Here is a 19,266-nt window from a genome sequence, read left to right as displayed (position 1 = left end):
TGAGGCCATCGTATTATCTATCCATAATTTATTGCCTCTGAAGGGGTCAGGGTCTGGGGCTCAGCCCCGAGAAGAAGCAATCTGGCCAGAACTGTCTATTCACCACCATTTGTAAGGGGAGATAGTAAAGTCATTTTAACAATGTTCTTTTCTGATTATAAAAAGTAATAGATTCATTGTGAAATGTTCTTTAAAAATAGAAAAGAAAAATCTCTTGTCCCAAAGATAAGATGACCCAAAGATAACATGTCTATGCACCCAGGCACAGATCACACCCTGACAAAGTCTGACTGAGAGTTTACAAGATGAGGCCAGCTCAGGGACTGGAGAATCCACCAGCATAACCAGAACCCTGCAGGTCAGGTGGCAGCTGGGAAGGAAGTCAGCTGATTTCTTCTGCAGATACTGGGGTTCTATTCCAACCTTAACAACCAGATCACTCAACTTCTGACCGTATTTTATACTATAGAGACTATATTTTATAAAAAATAGGACATGATTTTTTATTACTTGTAAGGAATTTACACAATCATTTTCAGAAACAGTAAAATCAAACCTTTAAAAAATAAATTTCAAGAATCTTACTCTCTTTGTACATGTGGGATATTTTTAGAAAAAGGAGTAGGAAAAGTTCACTCTACAAGACTGAGAATATCACCTTCAACTATGTCAGGCCCCTTTTTCTAAGGAAATAACATACACTTTAAACGTGAAAATGACAATCTCCATTTATAGCTCATTCTTTCTCATTACTTCTCAGTGAGGAAGGTAAGAGAACACTTCTTATTTCACTAGGGAGTTTAAAAATTTGATCTCTTCTTTGTCAATAGGTACAAAGACAAATATTATTTGGGTTAAAAATAGCCCCTTTAAAATCCTACTACTGCACATAATATTCTGACCTCCTACTATGGTGAACTGCACTACATGCTGCTTGGAGAAATATTTTCTTACTTGTTTCAAATGTACTTGACATTTAATTCCACTGAATGAGCTCTTGTTTCTGTCATCTAAAATAGAGATTAAAGAAGGAAATAAGAAGCCTCCAGATTCACACCTTATTTTATTAGTAGGACACCTCCTGGTTAACCTTTCTATTGTAGAGGAAGCTTTTCCCCAGAGCAATTACATCAAGGAAAGGAAAGGGGAGGGAGCAGGGGAAAAGGCAAGAAAGGAAGCTTAAAGGAGAGTGTTATAACAAGAGAATAAAAAGTTATTACCACAAGAGAAATGGGAGAGAGAGAGTGGAAAGAAGTGAAGAAATCAAAAAGAAGGGAGTGAGAAAAAAAAGGAGAGACAAAGTGTGGTAGTTAAGGTTGAATGGCAACTTAGCTGGGCTGTGCATGTGAGTGGCTGGGCAGCTGGGTGTAGTTATTCCCCAGGATGAGACTGTGAACACTCCCATGGTGAATCTTAGCTGTGAGCAGCTAAGAAGTTACCTTTGGGGTGTGGCCTGCTTCCAGTATATAAAGAGAAGCTTTGACAACGGTCTCTAGCTCTTTGGCACATTTTGGATCCTGCATTTGGCTAAATCTTCATCTCCAGTTCATGGGCTTGAACCAGTGGTCTGCCCTATGGCTACTGATCTTGAGATTGCCACCTTCTACTTGCCTACCTTGGGTGCCTCAGCCACAGCAGCCAGCAGCTGCATGAGTTACGAGAAGCCTCCAGCTCCAGCAGGCCTGGAATAAGAGGTAGAGCTGTTGCCCACAGTCAAGAGGCCTTCAAACAACCCTTAGAGCCAGAACTCTGAATTTCAGCCTCCTAAACTGTAAGAGAATAAACTCCTGTTTGTTAAAATCACCCATTTGTGTATGTCTGTCAAAGCAGCACTAGAGAACCAAGATAAAAATTTCACATAATATCAGAATATTGGGCCATTTAACTCTAAAAATTGAATTATAATTCCACAGTCCAAGTGCACTGATATTTCAAAGGTTCTGAAAGAGTATGTTATTAGAGGAAATATTTATTTTGCCTGACTTTGCTTACCTACTCACAATCTCTTGTAGTCACCTGTTCTTGAAAAAATGTAAGGTTTATGTTACATGTTACATCATTTAAGTATATTAAGTCACATATCTTCTAAGTGACTGTCATTACAAAAACTTCCTTGGCTGTCTTCAGCAGTGGTATGGATCCTCTGGTGGCCATGGTCAATGCTACCCTTCACATAGCACTGTCCCCCAGGCTCACTGGCCATGGGCCTGCTGGTCATGGAGCCAAGTGGATATACTTTTTTCCAGTGTCCTTCTTAGTGATGTTCATCATTCTGACTTCTTTTCTAATTACCTGGAAACTCCACTTACATTATGGTTCTCATACTTGGCTACTAAACGGCAGAGTCCTCCCTAACTTTTGCTGTTTATAAAGGGCTCTGATATCTTAATGACTACAATGTGATTTGACTGCTTGCTTGACTTCTTTTGTCATAGGCTAAGCTACTAATCATTGAAAACAGCTCGAGTTTCATCATCCCTATTCTAAAATCTCAGTATTTTATATTCTTTTCACAGACAACTTTTTTCCCTGAAAAGAAATAGACTTTAGTAAAGGAATTCACCAATCTTTGTGCTCCATTTAAGAAAAATCACTTCAATAAATTAGGAATAGAGAATACCAAAGGCAGTAGAGTCTGATCTTTTGTATCCCTTGTTTGTGAATTGCCCTTTGGACATACAGACATGGAAAGGTTCTAGTTTTTTCCTTGATCCAAGCAATCCCATGCAATGCCAGCCATGGTTTTAGCTTCCTTTACTATAAACTGTGAGGCTTTCTCCAATTGATGGAGGTCCTCATGTACCACAGAAATGAGACAATTCCATCTGTGTCTTTCTTGCTCATGTCTCGTCCCTGTTTTCATCATGAATCACTCCTCTAAAGTGTGCCTTCTGAGGAGTCACTCCTGTTGTTCCTGCTCTCTGTTGAATAGGGCATCTCTGTTGTTATTATTATTGTACTATCATTATGCTGGAGGGGAAACATCTGCTGTCATCTAGTTGCCATTTGTCATCATGTTTTCTAACAGTCCCACGTTGCCCACTAGAACATCAGAGCTTGGTGATATTACAGCTTTGAATGTCTTCTGTGATACTCAGAAAACATACATTCAAAAGAGAATCCATTCAAGCAAAACAAAGAGTTCTCCTTGGCTTTGTAATTGCTTGGAGGGTAAAGCTACTTCTTAAGAAAAGTTACTTTTAAGAATCCATTCACTTTTTAGTTATTTTTATTTTATCTCTGTTTTTCTCAACTCTGTAACTCCAACTGATGAATCAGAAACATCTTCTGTTTCTCACTGCTCTTTTTATTATTCTTGATTTTTTTTTATTGAGGTATAATTTAGACATAGTGAAATATATCAATCTCAAATGACAAGTTTTTTTCCCCCATTTTCACAAATAAGTACATCCTATATCCTCTCAAGATATATAACATGTCCATCAACCCAGAGAGTTCCCTGATGCCCTTTCCAAGTCAGTTCCCCATGCCTGAAACAACCATTGACCTGATTTCTATTACTTTAGAAAATTTTCCTCATAGAGACTTCACAGAAGTGGAATCATACAGTATGAACTTTCTGAATCTGGTTTCTTTCATTTGACAAACTACTTTAGAGATTCACCCATATTGTGACAATCAGCAATTAATTCCTTTTTACTGCTGAGTAGTATTTCACTGCATGGATGTATCACAGTTTGTTTATCCATTCTCCCATGATGAACACCTGCACTGCTCCCAGTTTTTGGTTAATAGGTACATTAAAAAAAGAAAAAAAAATACATAAAAATTTCTTTCAAAAACCCAAAAAACCCCTGCCATCAAATCAATTTTGACTCATAGTGGCCCTGTAGAACAGAGTAGAACTGACTCCTAGGGTTTCCTAGGCTGAAAATCTATATGGAAGCAAACTGCCACATCTTTCACCCATGGGGTGGCTGGTGGGTTCAAACCACTGATGTTTCGGTTAATGTAACCACTGCACCACCACGGACCTTGACTTCTCTCTATTCATAGGAAATATTGGTAATGTTTAAACCATACTAAAATATTTTAATTCATATAAAGGAACTATAAAAGTGTGAGATGTACAAGTAGGAACCACTTAGAGAAATGTTAATGTGATAAAACATAGTTGTGGCTATTTACAATCCTTCTAATATAGTGACGTGAGGTTCTTATTCCTATCTATTTTTTTGAGGGGTGCTAGGAGGTCTATCCCTATGTGACTGTTGTCTATCATCAGAAGAGCAATTGTATTGGACACACTTAATAATGAGAAGCTGCAGTGGGGCTGGAAAATTGGTAATGCTCCATACACACACACACACACACACACACTCACTTCCCTGGGTTGATGGCACATTTGAATTGATGAAGTCACTCCGTGTTCGTAGGTACAGTTGTGTGTGGTCCAGCAACAGGGCAAAATTAAAGTGGAGAAGACTCTTCTGTCAGTGAAACTACCCAAGCCTGTGCTCACATTATATTCCCATGACAGGGTTTTGTTATTCTTGTCACCTGTAACTTTATTTCTCATTTCAATTTCAGCAAGACAATCAGAAGCAGCTTGGAGAGGCAAGAGATAAAGAGCTCCAAAAATCTGGAGAGCAAAGAGCAGAAGGAACCTCTATGCTCCACATCTCAGGGTGGTAGAAGGACCATTGTTGCATGGTAGCAGACTGGAGCAAAGCATTACAAAGATGCCCATGACCTGGGCACAGAAGCAGCACAAATTTCTGTGTCCTCAAGCAGGGCTCAAAAGAGAGCCACTGCCGTGAAGGAGTCATCATGACAGGGAGTAAAGATGTCTGTGTGGACCAGTGAACAAGGACTAGATGAGATGATGGAGCACTCAGGGGATACCTGCAGGAAAAGATGACTGGGTGACCAGAGTGCATCCCACCCGGGGAGGACTGCCCAATAAGCAAGGTAAGCAAAGCCTTGCTTGAGCTTACTTACTCATCTGTAGTGAACAGGTTCACATATTTTTCACATCTTTGATGTGGTTAACACCCATGTGAAATCTGTAAACCCATATGAAATTGTAAGCCCATGCTTACCTTGCTTACTGCATAATCAGACACTGATCCCCACCCTCCCTGATTTTGCACTATTAGCTTCCTGAAACTTAGCCACAACACCAGCAAAAAGGGAGAGAGCAAACCAGAATCGACTGAAATTGTTTCTACCAATGTGATATAAGGACTATCGCAATAAAAAGAAATCAAGTTGGGTTATGGAGGAAGTTCCTGGGTGGCTCAAAGGCTTGTGCTCAGGGCTAACTGAAAAGCTGTGTGGTTTGAATCCACACAGTGGTGCAGAAGAAAGGCCCGGCAATCTACCTCAATAAGATTAAAACCATCTGCTATCGAGTCAATTCTGACTCGTGGCAAGCCCATGTGTTACAGAGCAGAACTGCTCCATAGGGTTTCTTGGCTGTAAACTTTAGGGTGGCAGATTGCCAGGCCTTTCTTCCACAGTGTGAATGGGTAGATTTGACCCGCAAATCTTTAGTTAGCAGATGATTGCAAACTGTGTCACCCAGGCTCTATAAGATTACAGCCACTGAAAACCCTATGTGCCATTCTACTGATATACATGGGGTTGCCATGAGGTGGAATTGACTAGACTGCAAGGGGTTTGGTTTTGGTTTTTTGGAGGAAAGTTTCCTTTTTCTGGCATTCAAGTTGGTGAAAAGAATTCCTAGTGCTATATTTGTATAAGCATAAATAATTTCTGGAATGACTTATAGAAACTATTAATAGTTGCTGCCTCTGGAGAAAGGGAATATGGGTCAAGTGTGAGAGGAAGGCTTATTTTTTATTGTTTATATTTGTGCATTGGTCAGACTTTTCTCCAAGTACATTTATTAATTTTTCAATCAAATCAAGTATTCAAATTAAGCAGTCAATGTGTTAAATTTGAGTCCATATACAAAAGAATGTCTTGATTATGTTCTAACTGCTGTCTCAATTTCTCTTTTGCTTTGTCCTTAAAAATTGCAAATTAAATAATGCGTATGAAGCTTTTAGAATCCCCATGGGAGAAATATGCTCATAGAAGGAGCACATTCTTCTCCTGTGCCAAATTATGTGGTGATGTATTTAGTCATGGGAATTTGGCCACACGCAACATACTCAGGCACTTTGCTTACACAGTGAGTTTCTAATTATCCTGTGGTGTAAAAATAATCAAAGGAAATATTATAAGGGATGAAAATCACGTGAGAAAATATGTCTCAACAACACAGAAGCTTCAGGGAGTGAACACTGACTGAGGATCCAAAACAAAGTGGGACTTAGTTAACTTCATTGAAAAGACTTCACTGGAATCTGACTTCAGGGAGTTTCAATTTACTTTTAAGGGATTCAAGGGATCTAACACCTTCTTCTCCCCTGTGATTCTGCCATAATGCTATTTTCGTGTGTGTGTCTGTGTGTCCATCTGGATTATACATTTAACTTGATGTTTGTTTTCCATCCCAATACAATGAAGACAGACTTAGGGACTCAGCTAAATAAATTAGCTGAAGACTGTTCTAATAGTAATGATTTTTATTATACATGGGTTTAGATGGACAAATAATCCAATGTGCAAATAAATCACAAGAGGAAGGAAGAAAGGGAGGGAAGAAGAGAGGAAGACAAGAGCAAAGGGATAGAATTAACATGTATTGAAAACCAAACCCACTGCCATGGAGGGGATTCTGACTCAGTGATCCTATAGGACAGAGTAGAACTGCCTCATAGGGGTTCCAATGCTGTAACTCTTCACGGAAGCAGACTGCCTCATCTTTCTCCCATGGAGCAGCTGGTGGATTTGATCAGCCGACCTTTTGATTAGCAGTTGAATGCTTTAACTACTGCACCACCAGAGTTCCTAACATGTATTTAGCACTTACAATACCCTAGGCATAGTACCAGAGTTTTTTATACTCATTAATAACCTTAAAGCAACAATGTGAAAGTGGTATTAGTCCCAGTTTTACTGATGAGGAAACAGGGCCCAGAGAGATTAAGCACTGTTTGCTTTTCTCCAGGTACCCAGCTGGCAAGTGGCTTACTTGAGTGAAACACAGATGGGCCCAACCTCAGAACCTCTGCCACTGTTGGATGACAAAGTCATCCCTCAGATAATGAAGAGCACAGTTTTTTGTTTAGTTTTATTTTAATCTTAAAGAGGCTAAGTGAAGGAGATCAGGAGCAGTAAGGGATGAAGCAAAATTACTCTGAAGCATATTTGATATAAGACATGACTGTTAGGCCGAAGCAAACCTAAGCCACCAACATTTCAGTTAGCAGCTTCCTCCGGGCATCAAGCCCTGATGAGACAGCCTAATAAGACAACGGAAGTAACAGAACCCGCCCAGATTGGAAAGTCCCATGCAGTGGCAAGCTTCCTCGTGTGAAGCCCCCTCATGCTAATTAAGTGCAGACCCATACTAACAGCTAATTGGACCCCACTATTTCCTTAGTGTCCCCGCTTAGGTCCTCCACAAGACTATAAACCCTCCCCTCCCCAGCCAGGTGGTGCGACTTCCCGGGCCCCTCTCAGGGACCCGTGAACCTCGCCCGGGCCCCTCTCGGGGGCCCGTAAACCTCCCCTGGAAACTCAGAATAAAAACTTCTCTTTAACCTCACTTTTGTGCGTCCTTTTCTCCTTACTGTGGCCTTACAATGACTATTTGGCTTTTTAAAGTTAAAAAAAGTTGTGTTTTTTTTAAGTAGGGAAAACCATAGCTTCATTAAAAAGGACATAAAATCCATAACTTTGGCTAAGAAAGCATATTCAGTCATAAAAATGGGTGAAGTAAAATCAATCACATTTAATTGATTTTAAAAAAACAACAGAATTTTCACGACATAAAAGTCACATTTTGTATTTGATAAGAAAACTCATTGAGGGAATAAATTATCTTGACAGAAATGAATTTGTCTTGAAAGAAACAAATCATTTGATAACATCTATGTTAATGGAAAGGAGCCATGGTATGCAATGGTTAAGCTCTTGGCTGCTAACCAAAAGGTTAGCAGTTCAAACCCACCAGCTGTTCTGTGGGAGAAAGATGAGGCATTCTGCTTCTGTAAAAGATTTACAGCTTTGGAAACCCTATGGGGCAGTTCTACTCTGTCCTACAGGGTTGCTATGAATCAGAATTGACTTGATAGCAACAGGTTTGGTTTCAGGTTTTATTAATGGAATATAAGAAAAGCCAAATGTCAGGAGAAGTAGAGAATTTTTCATGGGTAAAAGATGTGTCTAATCCTCCCCCCCTTTTCTTAATAAGCAATTTGAGTTTTTTTTAAGTAATTTATATTTAGGATATATTCATAAGAAGTAAAGTTTTATTGATAAATTATCTCTTTAAATGATATACAAATTATAAGGCTTTGTGACTGTCTGATTTTTTCCCTATATTTATACTATTTAGACCTATATTTCATTCTAGAAAAAACATTAAAAAAAGTTTCCTTTTTCTAGTACTGAAGCACGAACGCTCTAAATATCCATGTGCCACTCAGGTCAACAGCCACTTTCTCCATGAAACACTCTTGATAAGCTCCTACCAGAAGTCACCTCTCCTTTTTCTGAACTCCTAGAGCATATTATTAATAACTCTCTACAACACTTAGGAAGGAACCCTGGTGGCACAGTGGTTAAGAGCATGGCTGCTAACCGAAAGGTTGGTGGTTTGAACCAACCAGCTACTCTGCAAGAGAAAGATGAGGCAGTCTGCTTCCTTACCATTTACAGCCTTGAAAATCCTACAGGCAGTACTACTTTGTCCTAGAGGGTTGCTATATATCAGACGACTCAACAGCAGTGGGTTTGGTTTGGGTTTATCACCCTGAGGGATTTCTATCCTGGATTGTCTTTTTTTTTTTTTAAATGTGTTTTTAATGTCTCCTCTTCTAAAGTAAAAGCTACATTAGAGAAGGAACCACATCCTTTATTTATTTACTAAGTAAATAGAATAACTGTCACTATGTATTTGTTGAACAAGTGAACATAAAAACAGGAAGGAATATCATATGTTAACATTTAAGGATGAAATTGCTGTTCTTTTAATTCTGAATATCGCTTGGATTTCAGTTGTAACTTGAAAGTTTATATTAGAGTTTCCAATTTATCTTCAAATTTTTTTTAATTGTGATTTGGGTGAAAATTTATAAAGAGATTGGTTTTACTCTCAACAGTTTGTGCACATTTGACTTCACCACCCGATTGCAATCCTCAAAGATAAAAAGCTCTCCTCTTCTTGCTTCCCTGTGACTACCCCTTATCTGTGCCCTTCTTATCCATGCATTCCTGTCTGCCCAGCTTTCTTTCTCTGTGAATGCTGCCCCTCTGATGTCTCATGGCTGATTGATCTAAAGGGTGCATCTCCCTAGCGTAGGTGAGTACATCATCCTGGGGTAGGTGTTCTGCAAGTAGTTCTCTCTACTGTTGGCCTGAGAGCCAATCCATGGGAATAATTCCATTTCCAGGCCCAAAGGATAATCCAGGGCCAAGATCTCAGGGGTTCCACCAGTCTCCATCTGACCAGTAATTCTGGTCTTTTTTGTGTTTTTAAATGTTGTTCCACATTTTTCCTCCCACTCTATCCATGGTGTCCAATTTTTGTCCCTTTCTGAGTGGTTGGCATTGGTAGTCCAGCACCATCTAGTTAGTTCTTCTAGTCTCAGAGTTGTGAAGGCCGAGGTCCTCGTGGTCTATCATATCTTTGGACTAATTGTTTCCAAATGCCTTTGATTTTCTCCACTCTTTTCACTCCAGATGAGAGGAGACCAATAGTTGCTTCTTAGATGGCTGCTCGAAAGCTTTTAAGACCCCAGTTGCTACTCACTACAGTAGGATGTAGAACAAGATTTGTATATATTATGTTGTACCAATTGAGTATGATGTCCCCCAAGACTATGGTCCTGAGCCCGCAGGCGTGGTGATCCTCTCCCTCACAAGGTGTTTGGTTGCCTTTGAGAAGCTACTCCAACCTTATCCTCTGTTACTTCTGTAAATTTATCTTGAACTCTTAGTAGTCTATGCAAAACATTTAATAGCACAGAAAATCCAAATCCAAATATTTCCCCTAAATTGTGGGACTGACTGTAGCTCTGGGTCAACAGACCTATTCTTCCAAAGTCAGCAAAAATATAGCAAACTGCCAACAAATTCATATATCAATTGATGTATTCAAGAAGTTTTTAATGTATTTTTGTTCATTTCTTTGCTTCCCAAAATCCCATGGATTGACAACTAAACAACCTTCCAAGCAGAGACTAGGATAACTTAAAAATTATTTGGAAGTATGACAAAAATCGTAGGTCATTTCTGATAAACCATTCCCCTTCTTTCATTTGCAAAAATGTAGTTATAAAATGCATGACAGCAGAATATTTTCTATGTAAAGAACTTGGACAACTGAAGAAAAGTGTAACCACATCTACAACTCTTATGGACATCTAGATTTGGTTATTAACAAATGTCAAGAAATTGACATTACACAGTCTACATCAAACCCGCCCCATCATTTTAAGAATTCTTATTGATACTTTAGTGCCAAAGAGCAAGTAGCTGCTCCTAAAAGAAGAATCAGTATTTTTTTTTTTTTTTTTTGCATTAAGCAAACCAAAGTGAAGCATAGTGTTACAACTTACCATATATTTGGATTCAATTCCAGTTGATGGTATGAGTCAAAGTCATCTCGTAGGATAATACTGTCACTATGTATTTCAGCTAAAAGAAAAACAAAGTACTTAGAAAAATAATTATACTACCACAATAGGTTTTGCTAAACAAAAGCATCACCATGCTGCATTTACTGAGAATAACAATAGCTTAAATTAAAATTGAATTTTAAATGAGCGTTAGTATAGTTGCTTTGTCCTTAAACTACTAAAGGACAAGGCAAAGGTTCTGCTGTTTAGATACCTGTTATTGTCAGTTACCACTCAGTTGATTCTGAATCATGGAGACTACATGTATGCAGAGTAGTAGAATTGCTCTGTAGGGTTTCAAGGTTATAATTTTTTAGAAGCAGATTGCCAGGTCTTTGTTCTGAGAATTCTCTGGGGGGTTCAAACTGCCAACCTTTTGGCTAGCACTTAATTATTTGTACCACTTGGGAACTCCTGTTTAGACACCTAGAAGTCTGGGAACTAGAGCTTCCGAAGAGAAGCATACCAAACTGTCAGTGCTTATGAGTAGCAGGAAGGACTAACCTACAAGGAAAGGCCACCCAGGACTTGTCTGTCATGTTCCAACACACATTCATCCATGGCTTCCAAGACACTGCACACAACAGACTCAGTGTCATTTTAAAGTATGTTAGGGACAGAGCATTTTGGCCATTTGTCAGTTAAAATTGCTAGCATTTACTGGCCCATTTCCTCTTCTCGTTCCTATTATGCCTCCTGCTCTGGTTCTTTCTCTAGTTCCCTATGTAGTCTACAGTTTATGAAATCATTCCTTGCTCTTTTTCATCCCCCAAATTCTTCTAGGGCTTACAAGTGGCTTTTTGACACAACCCCAAGTGTAGTGGTCGTATGTTTAAAACCATGGATGGTTACTGACATTCTTCCTGACCTCTAGCATGACTTTCTTTGGGGGTTTAATTGGTTTATGTAGATTAATTCTCTTATGGAGTTAGAAAGAAAGAAATAATTAACCACTAAAACACATTAAATAAAAAATGAGTGAATATAGTGTCTCCCAAATATAGTGCCTATATTCACTCATTTTTATTTAATGTGTTTTAGTTGGTTAATTTTTTTTCTCTAAACTCCAAAAGAGAATTTATTTACATAAATAATTAAACCGCCAAAGAAAGTCACACGCTAGGAGACAGGAAGAAGGTCAGTAACCGTCCATGGTTTTAAATATACGACCACTACACTTGGGGTTGTGTCAAACAGCCACTTTTAAGCCCTAGAAGAATTTGGGTGATGAAAACAGCAAGAATGATTTCATAAACTGTAGCGTATATAAAATATTTCCATTGAAGGGGCTGGCAAATAATAAATTCATGATTAGCTTACCATATAAGTATGATAATTTTTTGTATTGTTATTATTTTTTAAAAAAAACTTTTATTGTGGTTTGGATGAAAGTCTACAGAGCAACTCAGTTTTACATTCAACAATTCACATACATTTTGTTTCCTGACATTGACTGCAATCCCCTCAAGGTAACATCACTCTTCCTACTTTCTCCCTATGTTTCTTGTTTCCATTCCTCCTTCTCTCCAAACCCTTCCTGCTTTCTGGATTTGGTCTTTGGTGGGAAAATGCTGTCCTTTTGATATCAAATGCTTGATTGTTCTAAGGAGTGTGTAATTATGCTCATGCTTAAGGTTGTACGAGGGAATGATAATTACTTTTATTCGAGTTGTAGGAAATTAATTTAGTACTTAAAAGATGCTCTTGTCTGATTCCTGTGGCTTGCTTAGCAAATTTGTCTCAGTTAATCAAAATCCTCTGTTCCTCTGCACTCTTGTCTGAACTAGTTAACATAGGCATTTTGTAAAAAAAAAAAAATGAAAGCAGATTATCCAATTAGCAGGAAAACAGTCATCATATTTATTTTTTTCTAAAGTGTTATTTTACACTTTTTGGCTCACTCAAAAATAATTCTCTGGTATCAGTGGTTATCAATTAAAATCACCTCCAAATATCTGGAAGCATGCTTTCAAATTCTCTTTGGTGACACAGCCACTCATAGCAGTCTCAGACACTTTGTACCACGTATGCCAGCAGGTAAGCACATAACGAAGTCACTGGGAACCAGTGAATCAGCACACATGGAGAGGAATGGCTGCTCGAGCAAAGCCTTAGGCACGAAAGCATGGAAAGTATGGATTTCCACCGGAGAGAACTGCTGTGATGTATTCTGTGCTTGGGAGTGACTTAATGATGCCTCTCAGCGATTAGCTGCAGTGCCTGAAATGCCTACAGGGTGCAGCTCTCTGATACTCAACCTGGCCGAGATGTGGCTAGGCCACTGCGGGTCACCAGCCTGTCTTGGCTGCCAGAAGGCATGCTTTTAAGGGCTTACGTTTGTCTGCCAAGTAAGAGGAGCCCCAAGCTGCAGCATGACATAAAAGTAGAGCTTCTCAAGGCAGCTTTTTCAAAGAGAAAAATAAATTAATTGGGTCTATAAGTTGAAAGGAAAAGCCCATGAGGCATATAACTGACCTATCTGGAAGTCCTAAAGTGAGTGACATCTGAAAAGATGGAACCAGCTAGTATGATTTCTCTTCCTCCCGATTAAATAGTGTAGGGTAGGAAGTTGTTCTTAAAACAAGTCTTCACTGACTCAAATGAGAAATTTAACTCTTAAAGACCACTTGTTTTCTAGAGAATTTTCACAAAGGCAACTGAGTAGCCTCAGTGGTTATTTCTCATGTGTTTATTTTCAATCCCTTACATTTCATTTACTGTACACTTAAATACAAATTCATTTAGTACTTATAACAATCCTATAAGGTAAGTACTATTATTGGCTCCATTTCAGAGATGGGAAAATTGAGGCACAGAAAGATTAAGTAACTTGCATAATGTCAATTGGCTTGTAAGTGGAGGAGGTAAGATAAACACAGGCAGTTTGGCTTCAGAATACATACTCTTAATCACTACCTAACCCTGTGTCAAGTACTCTGGGTCACTAAATCCATGGAACCATAACAAAAAAATAATGAGAAAAATGAGGGTGATTACTTTACATGGTACCATTAAAAGCAGCAGATAGTTATTTGAACAGTTTTATTACTTGAAGAAATAAGAACAGTATTTCTCTTTCTACAAGAGAGTCCTAATTTCAAATTACCTAATTCCTCCACACTCCTCTTGGCTTACCCACTGCTACCATGTTCTACTGTGTATTGTGAGTGGGGATTTGGGGAACAGTCAGCAGTAGAACACTTCACCAAAATGTCACCTCTGCTTCACACCCAGCAGGGTCCCCAGGGTGAGGATATGGCAAGTACATCAGCCCCCAGCAGGGCAGCATCATAGAACTCTAGGAGGTTCTGTATTCAAGGATAATCAAGACCTGCCTCTAAATTCAGTGAACAATGAACTAATCAGAGAGGGCAGAGAACGTCCTCACCCATGGAACATCTTCTCAAATGCCCAGGGGGTGAAACTAATGGAGCAAGTAGTAAGGTTAATGATGTCAGGGTCTTAAATACTTACCTAGATGAGGGTGCATAGTGGCCTCTGTTGGAGCTGGACCAAGAGATAAAAAGAGAAAGATGAGTGATAAACAACAAAAGCAAAATCCAGTAGTAAATAATCATAAATAAAGTCATAAAATTTAGGTCATCCTAAACAACTCAAATTTCAGCTGGATATGAACAAACATTTTCATTCTATCATGATGGGCAGTGCTATGTTTATCCAGTCACGACAGATAAAAAACCCAGACTGATGTTTGTCTTATTGCTTCATACAGTACATGTGCTCAGTTTTATGAAACAGTCTCTATGAAAGGACTCAGATACAGTTGTTAATATTTTCAGTACACACATGCAAATGCTGTGAATTTTTGACAGTTTATGGGTCTCCTGAAAGAAATAGAAAGTCATGTATTTAATGATCTTGTGTTTTTTGCAATGCTTTTTGGTTGAGTTTCCAGAGAGCTCTACAAACATTTACTGAAGGTTAAGTCCAATTGAAGACTTTTTTAAACTCAAGATACTTGCCCATTATTTAATAATCAGAGACAAAAAATGGCAGAATGATGTATCACTAATATCACACTGCATATGAATGTGCTAATTTGAAGCTCAATGGAAAATTTAAAGCTGAATTTGTGAACTGACTGGAAGAGTGAAAGAATTTATACGGAAATTATAACTTCTCAAAATACAAATCAATAGTAATGATTTTACACTTCTTTCTAACATAAATCAATATGTAGAGAATTTTAATTGTAATTGACAGCATTACCTAAATTGTCTGCAAAAACTATAAAAGAATTTGAAGATTCTTTTATTTTTATAACTGTGGAGTTGCTTTTCATTTTATGCAAAATACTGCTATGAATCCATAATAATAACATTACTAATACCAGGTTGACACAAGAGTAAGTGAATTTACTTGACTTGAGCAGGCATAGTTTTGAAACTAATATGCCTTTGCTACAAAGTTAAAGAAATTTTCTAAAAAGATGAACAAATTTTATCAATACAGGTATGAATATGAAAGGAAAATGACTTTTTGATACTCAGTTTACTCACTGGAATACTTATGACTATGTTTGGAATACTTGCATAAATAGATGTACTTTCAAGTATAAATTTAAAAAAAATCTTAACACAGATCAAATATTTCCAAAAATTGAGATGTGCTGCAGGTATAAATTCTACACGAGATTTTGGAGACTTAATATTTAAAAGAATGTAAAATATCTAAGAAATTTTATATTGATTACATTATATTAAATGTTGAATGTTTTATATACTTTTTGTTAAATAAAATATTTTCTTAAATGAATGTCACTTATTTATTTTTGCTTTTTTAATGTTGCTACTGGAATATTTAAAATGACATTGGCTCATACTGTGTTTTTGCTGGTGGAGCTAGTACGGATATACACTGCATCTCAGCTAGGGAATCATGATCATACAAAAGGTAGTGGAAGTCATGGAAGAAGAACAAGTCAGTCAAGAAAAATGTAGACTTAAAAAGAGATGCATGATGCATATTTAAGGAACTGATGGGAGAAGAGAAGTTAATCCAATAGAAACTGAGAAAGAATAAGTTCTATTATGGAAATAAAAGAGAGTGTTTTAAGAGAGGAAGGCTACAAGGAGAAGCCACAATAATCCTATAAAACTGATAACTAAGGAGAACACTATCAAAATATACTTATTATCAAAGCACTGTGCTAAGCAGAGTCTATAAGTGAACTCAGGGAATGTGGCCTCAGAGGCCACACTCTTAACTACTGTGCAGGCTACTGTTTCAAGAAAGGAAGATAAGAGATTTTGTAGAACCTTAGAAATGAGAATGGTAAGACTTCATCTCGCTTATTTGGGATATGTTAACAGGAAATACCAATCACTAAAAAAGGACATTATGTTTGGTAAAGCGGTTGTTGTAGTTAGGTGCTGTCAAGTTGGCTCCGACTCACAGCAACACTACGTACAGCAGAACAAAACACTGCCCAGTCCTGCACCAGCCTCACAATCCCTCCTAAGCTTGACTCACTGTGGCAGCCACTGTGTCAATCCATCTTGTTGAGGGTCTTCCCCTTTTTTGCTGACCCTCTAACTTTACCCAGCATGACATCCTTCTCCAGGGAATGACCCCTTCTGACAACATGACCAAAGTAGGTGAGACGAAGTCTGGCCATTTTCCCTTCTAAGGAACATTCCAACTGCACTTTTTCCAGGACAGATTTGTTCATTCTCCTGACAGTCCATGGTATTTTCCATATTCTTCACCAACACCACAATTTAAAGGCATCAACTCTTCTTGAATCTTACTTATTCATTGTCCAGCTTTCACACATACACATATAAAGCAACTGAAAATACTATGGCTTGGGTTAGGCACACCTTAGACTTGAAAGTGACTTCTTTGCTCCTTAGCACTTTAAAGGTCTTTCACAGCAGATTTGCCCAGGCCCCAGTCTGACATCTTGACTGCTCCTTCCATGGGTGTTAACTGTGGATTTAAGTAAAATTAAATCCTTGACAACTTCAATCTTTTCTCCACTTATCGTGACGTCGTTTATTGGTCCAGGTAGGGATTTTTATGTTAAGGTGTAATCCATACTGAAGGCTGTAGGTGTTGATTTTCAACAGCAAGTGCTTCAACTCACTTTCTGCAAGCACGATTGTATTGTCTGCATACCGCAGGTTGTTAGTGAGCCTTCCTTGAATCCTGATGTGGCTTTCTTTTTCATACAGTCCAGCTTTCCTGATTATTTGCTCAGCACACAAATTAAATAACTATGGTGAAAGGACACAGCCATTCCTGATTTCAAGCCATGCAGAATCCCCTTATTCTGTTGAAAGACAGCCTCTTGCTCTATGTACACGTTCCTCATGAGCACAATTAAGTGCTCCAAAATTCCTATTCTTCTCAACGTTATCCATAATTTGTTATGATCCACATAGTCAAATGTCTTTGCATACTCAATAATACACAGGTAAACATCTTTCTGATACGTTTTTCTTTCAGCCAAGATCCATCTGACATCAGCAATGATACCTCATTCCACATCATTTTCTGAATCCAGCTTGCATTTCTGGAAGTTCCCTATTAATATACTGCTGCAACCATTTTTTAATTATCTTCAGCAAAATTTTACTTGCATGTGATATTAATGATATTGTTTGATAATTTCCACATTCTATTGGATCACCTTTCTTTGGAATGGGCAAAAGTATCCTCCTCCTCCTGTCAGTTGTCCAGGCAGCTGTCTTCCAAATTTCTTGACGTAAGCAAGTGCCTCCAGTGTGGCATTTGTTTGTTGAAACATCTCAATGGCAATCAATACCAGGAGCCTTGTTCTTCACAATTCCCTCAGTGCAGCTTGAACTTCTTTCTTTAGTACCACTGGTTCTGAATCATATGCTACCTCCTGAAGTAGCTCAATGTCCACCAGCTCTTTTTGGTACAGTGATTCTGTGTACTTCTTCCATCTTCTTTTGATGTTTCCTGCATTGTTTAATATTCTGCCCATTGAATCCTTCAACATTGCAACTCAAGGCTTGAATTTTTCTTCGTTTTTTTCAGCTTGAGAAATGCTGAGCATGTTCTTCCCTTTTGGTTTTCTACCTCCAGGTTTTTGCACATTTCATTATAATACTTTACTTTGTCTTCTTGAGCCACCCTTTGAAATTTTATGTTCAGTTTTCTTATTTCATCAATTCTTCCATTCACTTTAACTATTCTCTGTTCAAGAGCAAGTATTAGAGTCTCTTCTGACATCCACTTTGGTCTTTTCTTCCTTTCCTGTCTTTTTAATGACATTTTGCTTTCTTCATGTATGATGTTCTTGAAACATCCCAGAACTCATCTGGTCTCTGCTCATTGGTGCTCAATGCATCAAATCTGTTCTTCAGATAGTCTCTAAATTCAAGTGGGGTATAATCAAGATTGTATTTTCATTCTTGTGGCCTTGTTTTAATTTTCTCAGCTTCAACTTGAACTTGCATCTGAGCAATTGAGCAGTTCTGTTCTACAGTCAGCTCCTACAAAGAAGTAGTCAATATGATTTCTATGCATTCTATCTGGCAAGCTCCACACGTATAGCCACCATCTATGTTGTTGAAAAAATGGTATTCGTGATGAATAAGGAGTTGGTCTTGCAAAATCCTATCATGCGATCAATCTCTGGCATCATTTTTATCACCAAGGCCATATTTTCTAACTACCAATGATTCTTCTTTGCCAATAATAATCAATACATCTTGATTGCTTGTTTGGTCAACTTCAGACTGCAGAAGTTGGTAAAAATCTTCAATTTCTTCATCTTTGGCTTTAGCAGTTGGTGTGTAAATTTGAATAATACTAGCATATATGGTCTCCCTTGTAGGCATATGGATATTATCCTGTCACTAACAGCATTGTACTTCAGAATAGATCTTGAAATGTAATGAATATTTTCAGCTGTTTCTTCCAATTTGTAGTCATGCCCCATAAGCAAATGAAGGTCCCAAAAGCTTTACTCCATCCACTTCATTAAGGTCATCTCTACTTTGAGAAGGTAGCTCTTCCCCAGTCTTATTTTGAGTGACTTCCAACATGAGGGGGCTCATCTTCAGGCACTATATCAATGTTTCACTGCTATTTATATGAACTCACCATTCACTATTCACATGAATAGGGGTAAAGTGGAAGGTCAGTGAAAAGAAGGGAAACCCTAAATGAGATAGCTTGACACAATTACCGTAACAATGGACTCAAATACATCAGTGACCATGAAAATGTCATAGGACTCAGCAATACTTTGTTCTATTAAACATAAGGTCTCCATGAGTCTGAACAGACATGATAGCAACTAAGAATACAATCATAATGAAGGTCTAGGACCAAAGACAAAAAAAAATCCCTTTGTCCTTAACTAACTTTAGTTTTACTTAATTAAGGACCAAAGGGTTTTTTTCGTTTTGTTTTGTTTTTTACCTTGTTTCTAAGATATGATAGTTTCTAAGATGTTAGGTAGTTTACCATACATGATATTTGCTATTTTACAAAAGAGATTCTCTGTATTCATGGGATAAATTGTTAAGAAAGGGAAAAACACTGATAT

The 19,266-nt window shown here is 38.0% G+C and overlaps 1 protein-coding gene across 1 annotated transcript in view; it reads right to left on the bottom strand.

Annotated features, from left to right (window-relative positions):
* Positions 1-19,266, bottom strand: part of RELN (reelin) — a 710,657-nt gene that overhangs the window by 357,049 nt on the left and 334,342 nt on the right. The window contains exons 5-6 of the mRNA XM_007944540.1: positions 14,193-14,225; positions 10,659-10,737 (exon numbers count right to left, since the gene is read on the bottom strand). Coding sequence (XP_007942731.1) covers positions 10,659-10,737; positions 14,193-14,225 — 112 coding nt within the window. The remainder of the gene's footprint in view (positions 1-10,658; positions 10,738-14,192; positions 14,226-19,266) is intronic.

This window comes from Orycteropus afer, unplaced genomic scaffold (genome assembly GCF_000298275.1).
Source record: "Orycteropus afer afer isolate SDZICR_OR568_19922 unplaced genomic scaffold, OryAfe1.0 scaffold00007, whole genome shotgun sequence".
Classification (NCBI taxonomy): Eukaryota; Metazoa; Chordata; class Mammalia; order Tubulidentata; family Orycteropodidae; genus Orycteropus; species Orycteropus afer.
The sequence above is the reverse complement of the archived record's forward strand: the minus strand, read 5'-3'. Positions and strand labels throughout refer to the sequence as shown.